This window comes from Heloderma suspectum, chromosome 1 (genome assembly GCF_057233095.1).
Source record: "Heloderma suspectum isolate Gila_16-S chromosome 1, 16-S_ref, whole genome shotgun sequence".
Taxonomy (NCBI): Eukaryota; Metazoa; Chordata; class Lepidosauria; order Squamata; family Helodermatidae; genus Heloderma; species Heloderma suspectum.
This window is the reverse complement of record NC_139458.1, coordinates 396,285,793-396,305,871: the sequence shown is the minus strand read 5'-3', so window position 1 is coordinate 396,305,871 and position 20,079 is coordinate 396,285,793. Positions and strand designations below refer to the sequence as shown.

The following is a 20,079-nucleotide window of genomic DNA, read 5'->3' as shown; positions in this document are numbered from 1 at the left end:
AGAATGACACATCCTGTGTGTCGTACAGTGGCCTCCTCTTCTGCTCAGCCCCCCTGAAAACGGCTGTCTAGCAGAAAAAGGGCAGGAGAAGCATGGAGGGAGCGATCCAGCCCCCATGCTTCTCCTTCCTTGCTTTGGATAGGCAGGCACCTCTGAGTTCCTGGATGCCTCAGTTGCCAAATAGAACTTTGCTTCTGGTATGAAAGATGAATGCCTTGTGCCTCACCCTGGAGAAACATGGACATGGTCTTTCTTCCTCTGGCACTTGGCTTGATTACAATCCTGTAGAATGAGATTAAACAAAACTTTCCAACTTTTTTGTTTTTGGCATAACTCAAATGTATATGTTCTTTTTCCTAGGACTGTCTGGTGGATGAAGAGGGACGTTTCACCGAAGCTGCAGGTTCTGAGCTTCAAAAGAAAGCTGTTCTTGAAGAAGGCAATGAAGCTGGTTTGTATCATTTCTCATATTCAAAAATAAAGTAGAACACGACAAATGATATTGTCCTTTTATGCCAGGAGAAGTGTTATGCTGTGGCATTTGGAATTCACAAGTGACCTTCAGTTTAATAACCTTTTGTTACTTTCCACAGTCATTGAGATGCTTGAAGCAGCAAAGAGCTTATTAAAAGAAGAGAAATGCATACATAGCTACCCCTATGACTGGAGGACTAAAAAACCAGTGATTATTCGTGCCAGCAAGCAATGGTTCATTAATACAGCAAATCTCAAGGCTGCTGCCCAGGTACAAAACAGATGTGTATGGATTTCTGTGCCTTTCACTCCATAGTATATGGAAATACTTTATAGTTCATATTAAATTATCTGATGTAATGGTCATATTTCTGCATATTACTATCCTGACGTGTGATTGTGTATATGGAGTAGCAAGAAAGAGCATAATATCCAATTGCCTGGAAGATCAAAATGCTGGTTGCTGAGGGGTTTGAAAGAGAATTTACAGTTGGTCAGAGTGGATCTCTGAATACAGAGATGCAACACAGGAGATATACATTAGGAATCATGCAGTGCTGGGCTCCTATTTTGTTGCACCAGCCGCACCTGTAAGTGTGAATTACATTGCTAGATTTCAAAAATACTCCTAATAAATAGCATTTGGGTGGGAGGGGATCAGTGCCATCAAAAAAATCTACAGTGTTGTGTAGCATTCATTTTGCCAAAACCTCTTCTAGTGGGAAGATCTAAATAGTGCCTCCACCTCCCATTAAACTCTCAGCTTTGTCAAGCTTGAATTAAATTTCTTTCTGGATATTTTGCAGGAGGCATTAAAGAAAGTAAAATGTGTTCCAGCCTCGGGGATGAACAGAATGCTAGAAATGCTAGACAGAAGAACATACTGGTGTATATCGAGACAGAGACGTTGGGGTGTTCCCATTCCAGTTTTTTACCATAAGACAACAGGAGAATCTTTAATAAATAGGTAGGTGTCTTATGGACTTCTGTCTTACTGCAGAAAGTAACTTGGTTCACTTTCAGAAGTGTGACTCTTGTTTTTGTTCAGAAAGGTAATTGACGAAACAAATGTGTGAAGACTTGCAACGTATTTTGACCTTTACTATTCTTGGTCTTGTGAGGGGTTCTTTTAGAAATGGTGTAGGAATTGCAGTCTACATGTGCCCACACAAACACATCAGTATGTTGTGCTCAATTCAGAGTCTCTGAGGAGCGTGAGTGTTATGAACAAGTGCCACCCCTGTATGTTTGGATGTCAGGGTCTGCATGGGATGGGCTGTGTGGGCAGAGCTGTCTCCAGCATTGAAGTGAATGGGGAAGCTCTGATAGTGCAAGAGTTGGCATGAATATTGGAGGTCCTGCTTCCATGAGTGTCGATGCTATGGGAGGAACACTGCATAGTGTGGTAGCTAAACAGATGGGGCACAAGCAGCTAGCTGGCATCTACTCTCTGCTAGCAAAATGCACATCATAAGAACATAAGAAGAGCCCTGCTGGATCAGACCAGGGGTCCATGTAGTCCAGCGTTCTGTTCACACAGTGGCCAAACAGCTGCCCATGGAAAACTCACAAGCAGGACATGAGTGCCACAGCAGCCACCTGCCCATGTTCCCCAGCAACTGGTGTACTTAGGCATGCCGCCTCTGGTACTGGAGGTAGCATAGAGCCATCAGGACTAGTAGCCACTGATAGCCTTGTCCTCCAGGAATTTGCCTCACCCCCTTTTAAAGCCATCCAAGTTGGTAGCCATCACTACGTCTTGTGGTAGCAAATTCCGTAGTTTAGCTATGTGCTGTGTGAAGAAGTCCTTCCTTTTATCTGTCCTGAATCTCCCACCAATCAGCTTCATGGGGTGTCCCCGGGTTCTAGTATTATGAGGGGGTTGGGGAAAATCTCTCCCTATCCATTTTTAGGGGTGGGAATGGTCATGTGTGTTGCAAGGCTATGCATGTTGCAACCCGACTGCAGGATCCTTGTCACTGGGCACTGCAGACCGGGGGACATCCAGTGTTATGGGTGGAGAGCTGGTGTTTACCCTCCCATGGGCAGTGTCCCCAAGTACAGCGTTTTATTCACTTATATGGGAGGAAGTGAAAGGGCACGTTACTGGGGATGGATGCTAAAGCTGGTGACACTCCTCCTTCCCACAGACATTGAGAAGCACACCCACTCTGTTCTGAGTCCCTCAATCTGGAGTGCTGTTTCTTGTTTGTGTTGGATTGTGCTGTCCCTTGGGATGTGGTGTCTGTGAACTATCAAAGGCCTGTTAGGGTGACAGGCTACAACTCCGCATGAAGTAGCAGCTGGTATTTGGTTGCAGTTGCTGAGGGTGAGGAGGTGGTGGCGGAAGGTCCATAGTTCACCAGGCTGCCACTGTTGCATAAAAGAGAAACAGTGTTGAGTCTCTCTCTGCAGAAGAACGAGAGTCGATCATGACAAGTTTTTGCACAGTGGCAGAGGCTTGGTGTCTGCATCCCAGTGCTGAGCGAGCCACGAGCCAGGGTACCAGGGAAGGGCTGTGACTCAATGGTACAGCACCTGCTTTACATGCAGAAGGTTGCAAGTTCAATCCCTGGCGTATCCAGGTAGGAACGGAAAACCTCTTGCCTGAAACCCTGGAGAGCTGCTGCCAGTCAGTGTCGACAGCACTGGGCTAGATGGACCCAGGGTCTGACTCAGCATAAGGCAGCTTCCTGTGTTCCAGGTCTCATTTGGTCCCGGCCCTATTTCTCTGTTTGATAGCAGCAGTTGATGCAGGCTCTGGTTGTGCAGGGGCTAAGAGGGTAAAGTCAGTCCCAGTGTGTCAGGGGGACCCCACGGGAGTGCTGAAGTCAAGGCATCTCTGCGCGCAGGGAACATTGCCTCTCTGTGTCATGCAGTGTCCCTGTCAGCAGGACAGGAGAGGAGAATGCGTCACACCATAATCTCATTGTGACATAGACAGACTGCCTTTTACATAAAATATTATTAACAAGAGCCCATCATATTTCCTTGCAATGTTTGTGAACAGCAAGATAAAGTACTTTTTTAAACTTTCAAAACCTGTTTTATATTTCTACTTCTACTTAGCGACTTAAATCCAGGCTTCTTGTAAACCCAGGACAGCTAACCTTCTAGTGCCCTCTACTGGTGTGTATTTATTTGCAACCACATTCTAATTAAAACATAAAAATCATAACGTGAGCAGTATTCTGAAAGTGCTGGCCCACCAACTGGAGAATCATTCCCTCCTCTCCATGTGCCATCCCCCATCCCTCTGTGGCTTTGTCTGGGGAATCAGGCACCTCCTACAATGCTTATGCTGATGGACTGGACATAAACAAACACACTCTGTGTCCCCAAACTGCATAACATAACACCCGTGAGCTGATTGCAGCCAGTTTCCTGTCTGTTTGCAGACCACTGGGGAAATCCAAATTTTAATTGGACAGAATCCAACAGGGCGCTTATGCCCCCGCCAATCCTCTTTTGCCCTGCCAATTCCTATTTAGCACTTCTGGGGCAACCCCAAACGACCAGAAACACTCATTTCTGGAAGGAGGCAGGTCGTCGGAGCTCGCATAAGGGAGCTCCGCCAACCTTCCTCCTTCCAGAAGCGAGTGTTTCCACTTGTTCTGGTGCTTTCCCAAGGAAGCACTAAATCTCCTTTGGGTAAATCTCCCTTGTGTAAGTGGTAGGTCCTACAACGAAATCAGGAGGCCTCGCCACTTGCAGAAAGGAATCAATGGGGCACCCATTGGATTCTTCACATTGTGGGTGGCCCTTTCTCACACCTTTGTGGGAGCAGTGAAATCCTGCCCAAGCCCATCAGAAGTGCTTCCTTTCAGCTGTATTGCTTTTCCTCTCCCTGAATTGAGAAGAGTGCGATGGAGTTGGTGCCAGTTCGTCTAGACCGTTGCCAGTGAGCCGTGCCATATAGTCCACCTGTATCAGAGATTTCTTCAGTGTGGGAGTTTTGCTAGGACAGTGAAAGACATGTGCGCTGTTGCTTTCTAATTCAGAGAAGAGAAGCAGGGGGATGTGGGAGTGTGTGTGTGTGTGTGTGTGTGTACACAATTAAAAAAAATAGAGCAGAAGTGGGGAGATTAAATAAAGAAAAGGGGGTGAAGATGAAAAAAATGGTAACAGAATGCAAGGAGACCTGTGGAGTGAAGAGAACATAGCTGAGATATTGAGGTGCAGATACTCTTATTAAGAAAGAAGAAGCCAGCAGGGGGATAGCTTGAGATACGGGAATGCGGAGACCATCAGGAAATGATCAAATAGGTATGGTGCAGATTTGTGCTGGTGCAGAGAGCGGAGAGACAGCAGGAGGGAAGGCTAACAGAAAGGGGTTCAGATTTGTCTGTAGTAGCACAGTGAAAAGAGAGTCCACATTGTCAGGTTATAAAGAGTGGGCTAAAAAGAAAACGCAGTTAAAATGGTAACAAATGCTTTTCCACTTTTAACGCGATGAATGTTCTTCTCGGATTTGTGCATGTATAAAAGTGACCCGCAGAATTATCTGAACTGTATACCCCTGTTGTATGCTAATATCAAACTGTGGTTTTATGTAGGTCTAATTTTGACATATGATTGTTCAAATTTGGTACATGGCTTCAATGAAGCTTCAGAAAAGTAAAACTTGGTGTAAAATATCCAGAAACAGCAAACGTTCTCCCTTATGGCAAATGGCTGTTGCTTCACAGTGTTTAAATGAGTGTGTATACCTTATGAGCATGCCTACTTGAAACAAAGATGGAGACTTCCAAACTGAGGTATGTGTGTTAGAATGCTTGTGGTTGGGTGAACTAATTCAGGGAGAGGCAGCTGAGGAAATGGAAGCTGGCTCCTACCCAAGTTCTAGTGACTGAAGTGCCTGGAAGACAGGAACCCCCAAGCAACATCTTGGGAGATGGGCCACTTTGTGAGAGCGTTGCTTTACTCCAAATAGAGCAAATAATAGTTATCCCTAGAAGTTCTCCTCTCTCATTCCAAAGCCTCATTGCAGTTATTTATTGAGGCTGCAATCCTAATTCTGTTTAGATAGAAAAAAGTCCTACAACTCCCAGCATTTGTGGGTGTACAAACTGTAGCCCAGGGGATGTATGCAGCCCCCTAAGGCCTTTACTGTGCCCTCCCAGGGAGCCCTAATTCTCTACCCCCCTTCCCCGTAGCTGGATTCCCACCTCCTGTACTCTCCAGTCCCTCCCCCAGAGATCCTCATAACAGATCACTCTTTTTCTGGTGCTGCTAGCAGCGAGGAAAGAGTGATCTGTATCAGGATCTCTGGGTGAGGGGATGGAGAGAAGGCTGCTCATACAGATCTCTGGAATGTGTGTGCATGCCAGCATGACTGTGTGCGTATATGTGCATGCACACACACAGCCCTGATCCCCAAGCCAGTGTCACATGCGGCCCTCAAGGCCGAAAAGGTTGTGCATCTTTGCTCGATCTCAGAGGACTCCACCAGTGTAACCCAGTCCTAATATCCTATCCTGCCTAGCTTCCCCAGAAGGAAGGTGGCCGGAAGGGGTATACGAGTCTGCAGGACAGGGAAGAAGCTCTCCCCACCTGGTCATGCTTGGGAGGCCTGATCTTGATTGGATGCAAAGGAAAAATAATGGAGCTAGTGGTTAATTGCTTAAAGGAGAGGCCCAAGCCTCTGAAGTCATGTTTCCCAGTGTATTGTGCAGTATGGTGGCCCACCAACTAGAGAATCAGTATACCTCCCCCTCCAGTGCTTCACTGTCAAAGGGGTTTGAAGTAGGTCTCTGTTAGAACATCAAAATGGTTTTGTGGAGGTTTCGTCTTGCTGATTTGCTTGTGTAAACTGTCAGTGTTCTGATTTTAGACACACCTTGCTATTTGTCGTTGGATGACGGCCTAAACTACTCCCTGTGCAAACACTCCGCAGCAGATACAGATAAGTGTTTGTGTTTTTTTAGAGCAGAAGTGGGCGAGGAGGTAAACCACAGTCCACTGGCAGAGCAGCTTCCGGTGAACCACCTCATGCCTGCTGGTCGCTGGGTTTCTTGCCAAGAATGCGGGATTATGTGTGCCTTGGCCTGACCGACAAGGTGCTTCTTACGTCCTCACGCAGGAGTGCATACTCAGGATCACTTAAATCAGAATAGTCGTATATCTTGACTGTTAAAGACATCCTGAGTATGCACTCTTGCTCTGGAAGTCTTTAAAACACATTGGTGAATCGAGTAACAAAAACAATAGGCTGCATAAGGCAGAAGTTATCCCATCTCTGCTGTAGTGCGTCCTAGATCAGTGGCAGTGGAATGCAGATGAATCTCCTGTCACATGGGTTTCCTTGATGGGCCAAGCAAATCTTGATGGGCCCAGTTCAGCTAGAGTTCTGGAATCAGGAATAAAGTTTTGAGAGTGGCTTGTCATATATGCCTTTTCCAGTTCCACCCCCTCTCGCATGCAAATTCCCCTGCTCCCTTTACTAAGGTGTGACATTATGTGTGCTAGCCCTAGGTAAGGCGAACATGACTATCTTTAAAACTTGCTCAGTCGATCAGCTCAGCACTGGTAACACCAGGTAAAGCGAGGCAAGTGCTCAGAAAGCCAAAGCTTGGTGTTACACCACATGCCTCGCATGTACAAAAGCCAGATGTAGTCCTCAACATCTTCAGTGAAAAAGCTCATGGGTGAGAAAGGCCTGTGCCTGAGATGATGGACTTGGCATTTTCTAAATAATCTTCCATGTTATTTGCCTTCTTTTTATGGTACTTGCAATCATGTACTTAGGCCTCACCTATTCCAGGAAGTAATTGTTTATGGACTCTGTTCACTGAATCAAAAATTCTCTTTTGTGGTCATGAGGCCTCTTCTTTCACACAACCAGGACTGAAAGCAAATGAAGCATTTCAAGGTTCTGAATCAGATTCTTGGACATTCATACAGCCATACATGTGGAAAGGGGAAATGTCCTAAAGGGGGCTAGCTTGAGAGTGTTTTTTTTTAAAATGGGAGAAGGCAACTTTAGCCAGTTGCCCTCTCCAGTATGCCTCCTGAAAATTGCTCTGGAGGGTTGGGGGACCCTTGAAGTGGTATTGGGGTATTGGGTGGTATTGGGGGTATTGGTATTGGGGTATTGGGTAGTATTGGGGACTTCAGCAAAAGTTGCTTCCACCACCACCCCGACCTCCCACTGGTCAAATCATTCTGAGAAGAACTGTGCTTAGGGAGTGCACTGACAGGACTGAACACTCTAGATCCAACCTGAAAATTGTATTTATTGTAGTCTTAAAGTAAAAATGTAGGCAGTTGTCTGATAAGAAGTGACACAAAATTACTTAATATTTCCCCTGCTTACGTGTAATGTATATATGCCACTAATATGGCTACCCTGTTATCCCATTTAAAGTAGGCTTCAGTGAACTTTGAAGAGTGTTGTGGGACAATACCACTTCTGTTGCTGGTAAGACCAGATCCAAATTTGTATCTTTATGTTATTGCCTGTTGCAGATATAGACTAAGAGCAGTTTCAAATAAGCATTTCAAAGAAGTCTTCATTTTTGTTGAAATTAAGTGTTTTTTAAAATTCATTTATTTTCTTCATGTATATACATTCATTTACTTTACATACAGATCTTACAAGTTTTGTTACATGTTCCTTGCAGAGTAGTGAAGGTATGGAGAGTATTGGCCTACAGAAATGACAGGCAGACATAGAAAGCACAGTCTGTCAAATCATAGGTCATTACCCTGAACCTCAGTTTTGAAGAGAGGCATTGATCAATCCTTTATATCTTCACAGCATTTTCTGCTGAACACATGGTACTAGACCATGGATACATGGATAACTAGACATACTGCCAAAATTACTGCAATGGTATTGGAAAGGGGAAAAAAACACAGTGTTTTCTGAAGAGCAGATGCACTGTAGATCACAAGTAGATGGAATAATAAATCTGGTTATTGTTCTTCTCAGTACACTTCACAGCGCTGTGGAGATGATATTCAGCCAATGTCCACTTCACAGTTTGGTCAGTGGCCTTCAAAAGTAACAGCACCTCCACTGGAGATGCGCTTAGTCCACATGGAGTTGCTGTTACACTTGACAACACTGTTTATTTGAAGTGTATTTTTCCTGATGTCCACCTTGTCCATAAATGTTCTTATTGCCTCTAGTCTAAAATAAATGTCTGGACATTTTCCCCTGCAAATCAAATTAGGTTAAATTGGACTGTGTTGGCGTGACCCATACAACATTCACTAGAGGTTGTTTTAATTGTCCACTTCTGGCATACCTCTGAAATTTGAAAATGAGGAGTCTGTAGTCTCCCCCACCCCCCCACACACCTGCCCTGCATTTATACCCAGTGCTATGTGTCTCGGAGAATCCAGTGCATCACTGGGACTGCAACTGGAGTATGCTGCGACAAGTAGTGGGTTGGACTCTTTTGAAGAATCCAGCAAGGACTCTTCAAAAATGATGGAAATCGTGTTTGAATATAGACAAACCTTTCTGGAAAAGTAGTTCTCTGCATTGGGTGTTGTTGAGATTAGGGGTACAGAATTTTCTGTTTAAATTCTTTTTTCAATTTATCACAATAGGTAAATGAAAATTGATTGATGAAATTATTATAGCATTCAAATTGAATTATTGACTGTTAAGGAGTTACATGTAGAACGAGACAAAAACATTTCTTTAAAGTATAAACAGATGAAAAATCTTCACCTATGAAAGCGTAGTACTGGATGTAAACATTTCCCACTTAGAAGAAGCAGTGGCATAAATGTAAAATTTAAGAAATCCTAAACTACAATCTGGAGTGTTCTATGAGAACGTTCAACAAAACAAAAATAATACATTAGATACAAAACCAATAATAAGTGAATATATTTGCTGCTTGTCTTTAATTTCTTACACTAGCTAATTAATGTTTTAAAATAACAAAAATGTTTCCTGGTTGATAATCCCAATTAATCTGCATAGCTGTGATTTAAACTGGATTAATCCCCTTGTTAAATCACCTGCTTTCCTAGTATTCCAGTTTAACATTTTGAAGATCAGTCCATATGAATTAAAGGATCTATCTTTCTGATTTTTCAGAAAGTATCTGGATTGGTTATCCTTATTCAGTTAAGAAAAACAATCTTAAATCACCTTGGATAATCTAATACTTCAACATGCATAGATCTCTCTTGTGATCCAAAATATGTGTTAATTTCTGTAAATTTATAACACCCCTCTGCTTAAATACCTCGAAAGCTTAGCTACATGGTATGTAAAAGCAAAGTTACCTGGCACTCCTTGCACACAAGGAAAGAGGAGCGACCATCAGCAACCGTTTCTTCCCTTGCCTGGAAAACATCTCGGCTTAATGTGGCTTAATTTCCCACTAAATAAGCATTTGGCGTAATCAATACCAGGGTTCAAAATGATTGGTTGGCGTCATTGTAGCATGAATTGCCCTGTGGATTTTCATGCTAGAAACCTAGAGAATGACACGTAATGCGAGTCCCATTCGATATGGCGTATGAATGCAGGGCAAAGTTTTACAACAGGGCTTCTTTTGCTTGCATTGTGAATTATGGTTCTCAAACTGAAGCTTGCCGTTTGTAGAGTGATAAGTAGTTATTTGAGGAAGGTGTTGAATGTACACTGTAGAGAGAACTTTTGCCTTAGTCTTTTCAAGATACGTACTGAACAGGAAACATACTTTGGCTGTTCGTATCCATTTGGCCAAAGCCACAGAAGTGGCTTCTAAGAAGAGTAAGCAGAGATGAGCTCCAGGTTTTGGAAAGATTTTAAGGATATATGTATGCCTTAGAGGCCAAATAATGTTCAGTAGAGCTATTATAGCAAAATTGTTATTAGTTTTATAAATTACGAGAACAGTAACTTAAGCTCCTAATCATTTTGATTAAAAAGTAAGTTGGTCAGATCATGTTGGTTGATTTCCTTTTCTTTCATTTTTTAAGAAATTGCTGGATAGTTTTATGCAAAAATTTCAGATTCCGACTGAACTGCAGACTGGAAGGTCGGCAGGTCAGCAGTTGGAGACCCGAGTGCTGCGTGACGGAGTGAGCTCCCGTCTTCAGTCCCAGCTCCTGCCAACCTAGCAGTTCGAAAGCAAGAAATTGCAAGTAGATAAATAGGTACCGCCTCGGCGGGAAAGGTAACAGCGTTCCGTGCACCTCGGTGTTCAGTCATGCCGGCCACATGACCACGGAAGCGTCTTCGGACAGCGCTGGCTCTTCGGTTTAGAAACGGGGATGAGCACCGCACCCTAGAGTCGTATACGACTGGTTGGGGACACCTTTAATTACTTAGTAAAGGTTTAATTGGGAAATGTAGTCTCCAAAGAGTCTTCAGTATTACTGTTTTAAAGTTAATGTCTAGTCTGTTTAGTAGCAAAAAATACAATAACAAAACTGCCCAAGGGCTGGAAGCAAAGAAGGTGGGAATGCTAAAAGTTGGCTATATTTTAAGTTTTTTTAAAAGATGCAAATAGATATAGAAACATTTCTGGTCCACAAATGTCCCTGCTTATCCATACATGTATTTGTCATTGAACATTTGTATAGTTTTCCTTCCTGATGACCAGGAAGCAACTTTTATTTACCCCAGGCAAGTGTCTACTTACTAGCCTGCTATGTGCAGATTTTTACTTTTATTTAACCATAAAATGCAAAGATAGATATTTGAACAAGCGTTCAACTGCTGATCAAATTGCAGAGTGAAGAGTATAATAATCTAATCTCATCAAGTCATGCTAAATTGGTATTGGCCTTTGGATTTCTCAGAGAATGTGATATTTACTGGAATGTAATATGGCTTCATTATCACATATCAACTTTCTATCATTATATGTTGAATAAATTTATGCTCTTATAGAAGGTAGATTCACACATGCATTTTTTCACAATAATAATTGCACAGTCACAGGCAAAACATGATAAAAGAGGCATCCTCTCTCCACAGTAAGAACCGTGAGATTTCAGGCAAAAGTATTTTTTCATTGGTGAAATTAATCTCCAATGTAACTTTTAAGGTTTTTATATACAAACATGAACAAACGGCTTCCCTCAAAGCACAACATTTGATTCACATAGTAGAAAGTCAAAAGCCAAACTCTGTTATGGTTTTACTCCCATGACTGAGGCCCACATCATGTATGTTCCTTGAACCACCGTAATATCATCTTCGCTGTCTGCTGTTAATTTTCTCCTACACTCGCCCTTAGTCTAGGCTTTGTGATTTTCCTTCATCTTGATCCTAGCTAGCACACCACTGCATGACTTCTGTGGTCTATATAGCCCCCAATGTATTGCTGCAGCTGATATGTGGCTTTAGTTAGTAGCATAGGAACACAATGCAAACACAGCTGGAGCACAGCAAGAAAAGTTCGAGCAGTCCAAATATCGGGTATTATGTGATTTTGGCTAATGAACAAGTTTGCAGTGGTAGCTTATTTGTGTGTCCGCCTAGGACAATGCAAGGATTTCATTACTTGGAATTTCTTTTCCAGTCCTGTTACATGAATATTTCCTGTGACATACCTGCACACTGTTGTTTTTAAAAATATATTTACGATTTAACCACTGCTTCAGATTCAGCACGTGTATCGGAGTCCCAGTTTGCTTAATTGATCTGCATTACTTTGAAGAACGTTCAGTGCAGCTTTCTCCAACCTGCTGCCCTCCAGGTCTTTTGGCTTCAGCTCTGGCCAGCATGGCCAATGGTCAGGAATGCTGGAAATTGTCATCCAAAACAGCTGGAGGGCGCCATGTTGGGAAAGGCTGATAAAGTCGCAATCTCGTGACTGACTGTCATTGGTTTGCTTTTTTCCCCTCTCACAGAAAAAGCATTGAGCATGTTATTAAGCTAGTGGAGCAGCACGGCAGTGATGCCTGGTGGACCCTTCCTATTGAACAGCTTCTTCCCAGGGAAGCTTTGATACAGGTAATTTGGGGCCAGTGGGAGCCCTTTTGTGAAGGCCTGGTCTGTGTAGGAAATGGCTGAAGTCTGGAGTAGAGGAGCCTTGGGTCCAGAAGGACCAAGGGCAGGCCAAGGGTTTTGGATCCCATCTGTAGAGGTAGGCTGGGCTAAGTGAACAGGCAGCAAGGCCCTGGGACTTTCCAGCAAGGGCCAGAGTTCCAAGGGGTAGGTCAGCTTAGCCCGGAGCTAGGCCAACGTAGAATGCTGCACTAGAAACTCATCTTGTGAAAGTGACTGTCCAAATCCACCCACAATAGACACGCAAAGTCAACAAGCAATCCTATAGCACCAAAAAGGGACTGGGGGGCACTAACTCCTTGAAAGTTTGCAGGAATGAGACAGAATTTCATACACAGGTTCCCCTTATGGGGAAGCACCTGATGCCCTACTAGATGATTGTGCAGCTTTGCTTTTCCGTGGAAATGTGTGGATTGAACCGCAGGTGAAACTGTTTAGGAACCGCGTGGTGAAAGCAATTTCATAGCTTTGCAGAGCGCATCGCCGCGGGGGGAGGGAGGAGTCGGGTGGCAAAGAGATTGGAACGCCGGTGGCAGTGCAATCTGTTGCTACGCAGATCTCGGGAACAGAGATCCTTCAAGTGGAGCAGAGTGGTGTCAGCATTTTTGGCTGCTCTTGCCAAGCGGCTCTGTAGGTGATCTCCGTAACCCATGCTGGCACAGCATAACGACACGCTAACCCACCATAGGTAAAATAACCCTTACTGCTGAGCATGGTTTCTCAGGGTGGTTTATTTGGGGGAAATAACCCACCATGGGTAGGAAAAACAGCTCGCAGACAACACACTAACCCATCATGGGTTACCCTGTAAAATAAATCATCATGGGTTAGCCTGTTGTTGGAACCCAGCCTAAATGTAAAGACTACATTTATTATGCTGTAAATGCCATATGAAGGGTCCACTTCATTAGATGCATGAAGTGATGTCCTCAGTTGGCAGGTCATATATGTCACAGATGTATATATGCTTGCCAAGGGAGAATGTCATATCGTGCATCTGATTAACTGGACTTAATTCCAAGAACGTAATAAATGTCTTGGTCACCTTGCTGCAACAGTACTCTTGGCTGCAGCAAAAACAACAAACATGGCTACCACTCTGGAATAGGCATACAAACGAGAATCAGGGATACTTCCATTTTGATTATGCAACCCTTTTCCATAAAGGCTAAGTTTGCTCCCTCTCTGCTATCCTTCCGATGGCAGGCAAAAACCACTTTAAGCAAGAAGGCCTTTGGCCTATAAATGGGTCTGTGGGTTGGATACTGGTTTTATTCTGTAATTGTTAGGCGTTTATTGTATTTTCATATGTGTTATTGTTTTAATCTATTTTAAATTGTTTTGTAAGCTGCCTTGAGTGCCATTTTTTTCGTAGAAAGGTGGGGTATACATCAAATAAAGAAAGACAAAGAGTTATGCAGTAACTGGCCCTCTGAATTTAAATGGCAGAAGAGCAGAAATGGTATCTCAAATCTGAGATGTGGAGTCCTCAATTTGTTCTCCTAGTTGTTGTTGTTGTTGTTGTTGTTATTTTAAATTACATTTCTATACCACCCAGTAGCCAAAGCTCTCTGAGCGGCTTACAAAAATTGAAAACATTAAAAATACAGTATACACAGATTAAAAGCCATTTACATTAAAAACACACGAACAGACAATATACACAAGAGTTGTTATATCTAAAACAACTTCAAACACGCCATCTCAAGCAAACAACCATAACCATAAGCCAATCCAGGATCGATGAAAACTTATCATATGCTGTATTCATGGCTTTTTTCCTATATATTTCTCAATCAGGCTGGTGACCAGGATGTCCAGGATTACATACAAGGACAGGATGTCTTGGATATCTGGTTTGACAGTGGAACATCCTGGGCTCATGTTTTGGAAGGTGAGGAATTAGTCTAGACTCCGCGATGTCTTGAATTGTGCAGTAGGCTGCAGGTGCTGCTAGGGATGTGCATCTTTATCATGGTCCAAAGGGATCAGTTAGGTTAAGCTTGACAATATGTGTCATTCTACTTTTGTGTAACACAATGAGCGTTAAAACACATTGAGAGCCTGGAAGGCTTAGAAGTTCTAAGCATGTATGAATGTTACCACATTTCATTTACTGAGTGCACAGCTAAGTTTTGGGTGCTCCAGCATATTTCTCTTGCCCCAGGCAACAAAGCTGACTTTTATTTTTATATTTATGTACAGGTCAGTAGCTTGCAAAATAGTAGGGATGTACTAAACACTTACCTTATTCCGCAACGGGGCATCCGTGGTGGTGGGGAGGCGCTCTGTCCCTCCTCCCAGAATCCTCCCCAGCCAGCTCCACTCTGCAACGGCGCCACAGAGCCACTGGGCTGCTGCGGCTGTCATAGCAGCCGCCGTTTGCGTCCTTGCAGGCATCCATGATAGGCTACGTAAGTATTTACATAGCCTATCATGGCAAAGAGCAGGGGTGCAAATGGCGTAGCGGCCACCATTTGCGTCCCTGCTCTTTGCCGTGATAGGCTACGTAAATACTTATGTAGCCTATCATGGCTGCCTGCAAGGACGCAAATGGCGACCGCTATGACGGCCGCCATTTGCGGCTGCAGCAGCCCAGCAGCAGCCGGCTGGGAGAACAGCCGTAGCCGCCACCGCATCCGCCCCAGGTAAGCTCCATCCCGGGGGGATTCCGCGGGGGGGCGGGAGGCGGTTCCGCCACGGATTCCGGGGGGGCGTATTCTAAAGAATCCGGCCTCACTGGAGTCCGTGGCGGAATTCTCTGACATCCCTACGAAATAGTAGCTTTGCAGGATCTTTGTAAATGAATCGGATGCACAGTGTCTCCAGTTTCATTTGTATAAAGTGCGTTTTGTATAAAGCAGATTTGGTGTGGAAGTGGGGAGACTGAGGTCTTCAATCATGTATACCCCAGCACCAACACGGGGTGCTGTTTGAGTTAGAATCTAGGAGAGGGCAACAAGTGCTTTTGAACTTTAAACCAGGTGTACACAAATGTCTGATAGCAATCTTGTTGAACTGTTGGCCTAGGTGTTCTTTTTTTTTTTATTTCCTAGCAACCCAAGGAAGCAATAGTACCACCAGCAAACCGTTTATCTAGGAGCTCTTTGCACTTTGTCTTGAAACCACTCAGTGAAATAGTGAATTTTGCACCACATATTTTCTGTTGTAAAATCCTTAACAGGATTTTTAAAGAGATTTTTAAACTGGAAGAGATGAAACTATGTTATGTTATTTATTTAATTTCTTAATTGCCCATCTGGCTGGTCACCTGTACATCTGGGCGATGTACAATAATGCAACAGTTTAAAACAATAAAATTCCACATTACAACATCGTATTTCTAAAAAAAACCTAACCCACCCCAAGTGCCTGCCTGAACAACCATGTTTTTAATGCATGGCGGAAGCTCATTAAAGATGTTTATTTTTTTTTATTTATTTATTAAATTTATTAATCGCCCATCTGGCCAGTCACCCAGCCACTCTGGGTGATGTACAACAATAGAAACAGTTTACACAATAACATTCAACATTAAAAACATCACATTTCTAAAATTATCCTAGCCCACCCCAAATGCCTGCCTGAACAACCATGTTTTTAATGCATGGCGGAAGCTCATTAAAGAAGGGGCATGGCGGAGTTCCCTAGGGAGGGCGTTCCACAGAGTGGGGGCCACCACAGAGAAGGCCCTCTCCCTCGTCCTCACCAGCCTAGCTGTCCTGGCTGATGGGACAGAGGGAAGGCCATCCGAGGCTGATCTTTTTGAGCGGCCTATCTGGTGTTGCTGGAGGCGCTCCTTGAGATAGGCTGGGCCGGAACCATATAGGGTTTTAAAGGTCAAAACCAACACCTTGAATTTGGCCTGGAAAACAACTGGTAGCCAGTGCAGCTCCTTCAGCACTGGAGTGATGTGATCTCACCAGCGGCTGCCTTTAATCAGGCGAGCCGCTGCATTCTGTACCAGCTGCAGCTTCCGAACCGTCTTCAAGGGTAACCCCACGTAGAGCGCATTACAGTAGTCTAAACAAGAGGAGACCAGGGTATGTACTACTGATGGGAGCAGATGGTCGGGAAGGAAGGGGTGCAGCCGCCGTATCAGGTGGAGTTGGTACAGCGCTGGCCGGCTCACAACTGACACCTGAGCCTCCATGGACAGCTGGGAGTCTAAGATGACCCCCAAGCTGCGGACCTGGTCTTTCAAGGGTAGCCGTACCCCATTCAACACCAGGTCAACATCCCCCAGCCTCCTCTTGTCTCCCACCAAAAGTACCTCGGTCTTGTCAGGGTTCAGCTTCAGCTTATTCCTCCCCATCCAGCCACTCACCGTCTCCAGACATTTGGACAGGGCTTCTACGGCCAACCTTGGTGAAGATTTGAACGAGAAGTAGAGCTGCGTGTCATCTGCATACTGATGACACCGCATCCCAAAGCTCCTGATGATAGCCCCCAGCGGCTTCACATAGATGTTAAATAGCATCGGGGAGAGGATGGAACCCTGTGGCACCCAACAAGTGAGTGGCCACGGGTTCGAAACCTCCTCTCCCAGTGCTACCCTCTGGTACCTGCCAGAAGAGAAGGACCGGAACTACTGTAATACGGTGTCTCCAATGCCCAACCCCTCCAGGCGGTCCAGGAGGATACCGTGGTCAACGGTATCAAAAGCCACTGAGAGGTCGAGGAGAACAAGGAAGGAGCATTCACCCCTATCCAGAGCCCTCCTCATATCATCCACCAAGGCGACCAAGGCCGTTTCTGTCCCATGCCCAGGCCTGAAGCCCGACTGAAATGGATCTAGATAATCGGCTTCCTCCAAGTGTGCCTGCAACTGCATTGCCACCACCTGCTCAATCACCTTGCCCAAAAAAGGCAGATTCGTGACTGGGCGAAAGTTGTTCAGAACTTGGGGATCCAAGGAGGGCTTCTTTAAGAGCAGTCTTATCACTGCCTCCTTGAGGGCTGATGGCATCACTCCCTCCTCAAGGGAGGCGTTCACCACCGCCTTGATCCCCTCACCCAGCCTCTCTCTGCAGCTCATAATGAGCCAAGATGGGCAAGGATCAAGTAAGCAGGTGGTCGGCCTTACAGATGAAAGCACCTTGTCCACTTCATCAGGAGGAACAAGCTGGAACCAATCCCACAAAACTGGTGTGCCACAGACCGCCTCCTGCTCACTAACTGTATCCACAGTGCACGGAATAACACTCCTAATCCAATTCAATTTTATCTGCAAAGTGCCTTGCCAAGGCCTCACAGGAGGCCTTAGAATGCTCCAGCGGTTCCGGAGCAACTGGACCAACCAGGCTCCGGGCCACTTGGAATAGCCTCCTGGGACAGCACTCTGCAGAGGTGATAGAGGCAGCATAATATTCCTTTTTTGCTGCCTTCACTGACACGTGATAGGCTGAAGATACAGCTCTAGCCCATGTCTGATCGCCTTTGGAGTGTGATGTCTGCCACCGGCGCTCTAGCCGTCTCACCTCCTGCTTCAGAGCTCGTAACTGCGGATTGAACCATGGTGCAGTCCGAGCCCTGTTCAGGGGGAGAGGGCGTTTCGGAGCCACCCGATCTAATGCCCTAGTGATTGAGGCATTCCAGCCACCCACCAGGGTCTCAACCGAGTGGCCGTTGGCATGCTCCAGGGAATCCCCAAGCGCGTTCAGGAATCCATTCGGATCCATAAGACACCTGGGGTGGACCATTTTAATGGGTCCTCCACCCCTGCGGAGGGGTTGTGGAACTGAGAAGTCCAACGTCACCAGTTAGTGATCTGACCATGACAAGGGGATGGTGGATATACCCCCAACTTCCACATCACTCCCCGCTTCTCCAGAAATAAACACAAGGTCTAGTGCATGACCGGCTACATGGGTGGGCCCAGTTGGAATATGGTGCAGCTGCCAGGAGGCCATGGTCTCCATGAAGTCCTGAGGTGCCCCTGTGAGGACGGCCTCCGAATGTACATTGAAGTCCCCAACACCAACAAGTTAGGGGACTGTACACGCACATCAGAGACCACCTCAAGCACCTCGGCCAGGGAGTCAGTCGTGCAGTGGGGTGGACGGTACACGAGCAGAATCCCCAGACTGCCCTTCAGGCCCAACCTCCAGTACATGCACTCAGCAGCCTTGGTCTCCCAGAAAGGGGGTCTGGTGAAGACCAAGGACTCTCGGTAGATAACAGTCACTCCCCCTCCCCGATCCCCAGCCCTCGGCTGCTGTGCATACGAAAATCCGGCTGGACACATGGCTGCAAGGGTTGGAGCAGCAGCCTCGGCCAGCCAGGTCTCCGTAATACATGCCAGGTCTGCACCCTCATCTAGGATCATGTCATGGATGAGAGAGGTTTTCTGGGTAACAGATCTGGCATTGCAGAGCAGCAAGCGAAGGCCAGAAGATGGAGTCACGCCTCCTCCAGCCATCCTTTGGCTCTGGACAGGCCCGGAGCAGGGGACAGATACTACACATCTCTCCCTTGTTCCCCTTACCTGGCATGGCCTGCCCCTAGCGCTCTGCCAGCGCCTGCCGCCCAGCCTCGGTATGTTCTGGCCCCCAACACTCCCCCCACTGCCTCCATCAGGTGGACACATGCCCCCTCGCTCCTGCCTATCAGGCAGGCTACCCACCCCTAAAAACACAACAGACTCCCCCCAAAATTTAAAAACAATTTAAAATCCCCTTTAAAAATACTGCCAGGCAGGAGTCCACAGTGTTGATGGCGGCGGTGGCAGGCGTGGCACACCTCTTCCCCGGTGCTGGTGGTGGCGTCTTCTCCTGCAGGCCTTGGCTCTCCCAGGCCACCTCAGCCAGCCAGCTTATGTAGCCCCTCCAGGGAGGGGCAGGTGGAACAGTCAGCACAGCTGGCTCGGTATGTTCTGGATGTTCTGTCCAGCAATGGTTTTTATAGCTGGGGTTCACACATTACATGGTGTGTTGGTAGTATATTCTTTCTTGCTTTGGGGGTGAACCCAGATGACCAGAAGCCATGGGACAGCTGCTTAAAAACTTTACCACGTGACACCTGTGGCCATAAGAGGAGGCCGTTGTAGTCTCAGACCATGGGGCAGCCACCAACCCAGCTTTGTAAAGTTCTCCACTTCCTGGAGGGGTCCAAGTTGAAGAGGGATGGCTGATTTTCACCACCTTGTTGGAGGCGACAGATACCTGCCTCTGTGGCTGCCGGAACCATGCAGTAAGCTTACAAGTGGCTTGAGCATGGCCGATGCTTGTCTGAACCCCTGTTTTGCTACTTACAAATGGGGCGCAATGAGAAGCTATCCATGATTTTAAAAAATAGAATTGGGAAACCAAGACGTTGTTCACATATGGTATATATGATTCTATGCCTATGGTATCTTCAGTGTTGAATGATTGTTATTTTTGTATCTGGGAAGGACAGAAATCTATGGACAAATGCTACTTGAATTACTAAAAGCCACTTTCACCCTCCCTCCCCCCGCTTTCGCTACTCGAGCATTCTCATGCCATATTTAGTGCACATAAGGCTAGAAATACGTTCAGTTGTTTGGGGGAGGGGCTGTAGTTCAGTGGTAGAGCACAAGACTTGGATTCAAAAGGTCCCAGGTATCTCTGGGTGGGGCTGAAGAAGACTTAGGGTGCAATCCTATGCACATTTAG

The 20,079-nt window shown here is 45.7% G+C and overlaps 1 protein-coding gene across 2 annotated transcripts in view; it reads left to right on the top strand.

Moving 5' to 3' along the window:
• The window catches only part of IARS2 (isoleucyl-tRNA synthetase 2, mitochondrial), a 51,413-nt gene that overhangs the window by 12,450 nt on the left and 18,884 nt on the right, over window positions 1-20,079 (top strand). For both annotated transcript variants that reach the window (XM_084828764.1, XM_084828763.1), the window contains exons 10-14: window positions 361-451; window positions 594-745; window positions 1,281-1,441; window positions 12,286-12,388; window positions 14,243-14,336. In XM_084828764.1, the coding sequence (XP_084684890.1) occupies window positions 361-451; window positions 594-745; window positions 1,281-1,441; window positions 12,286-12,388; window positions 14,243-14,336 (601 nt within the window). The remainder of the gene's footprint in view (window positions 1-360; window positions 452-593; window positions 746-1,280; window positions 1,442-12,285; window positions 12,389-14,242; window positions 14,337-20,079) is intronic.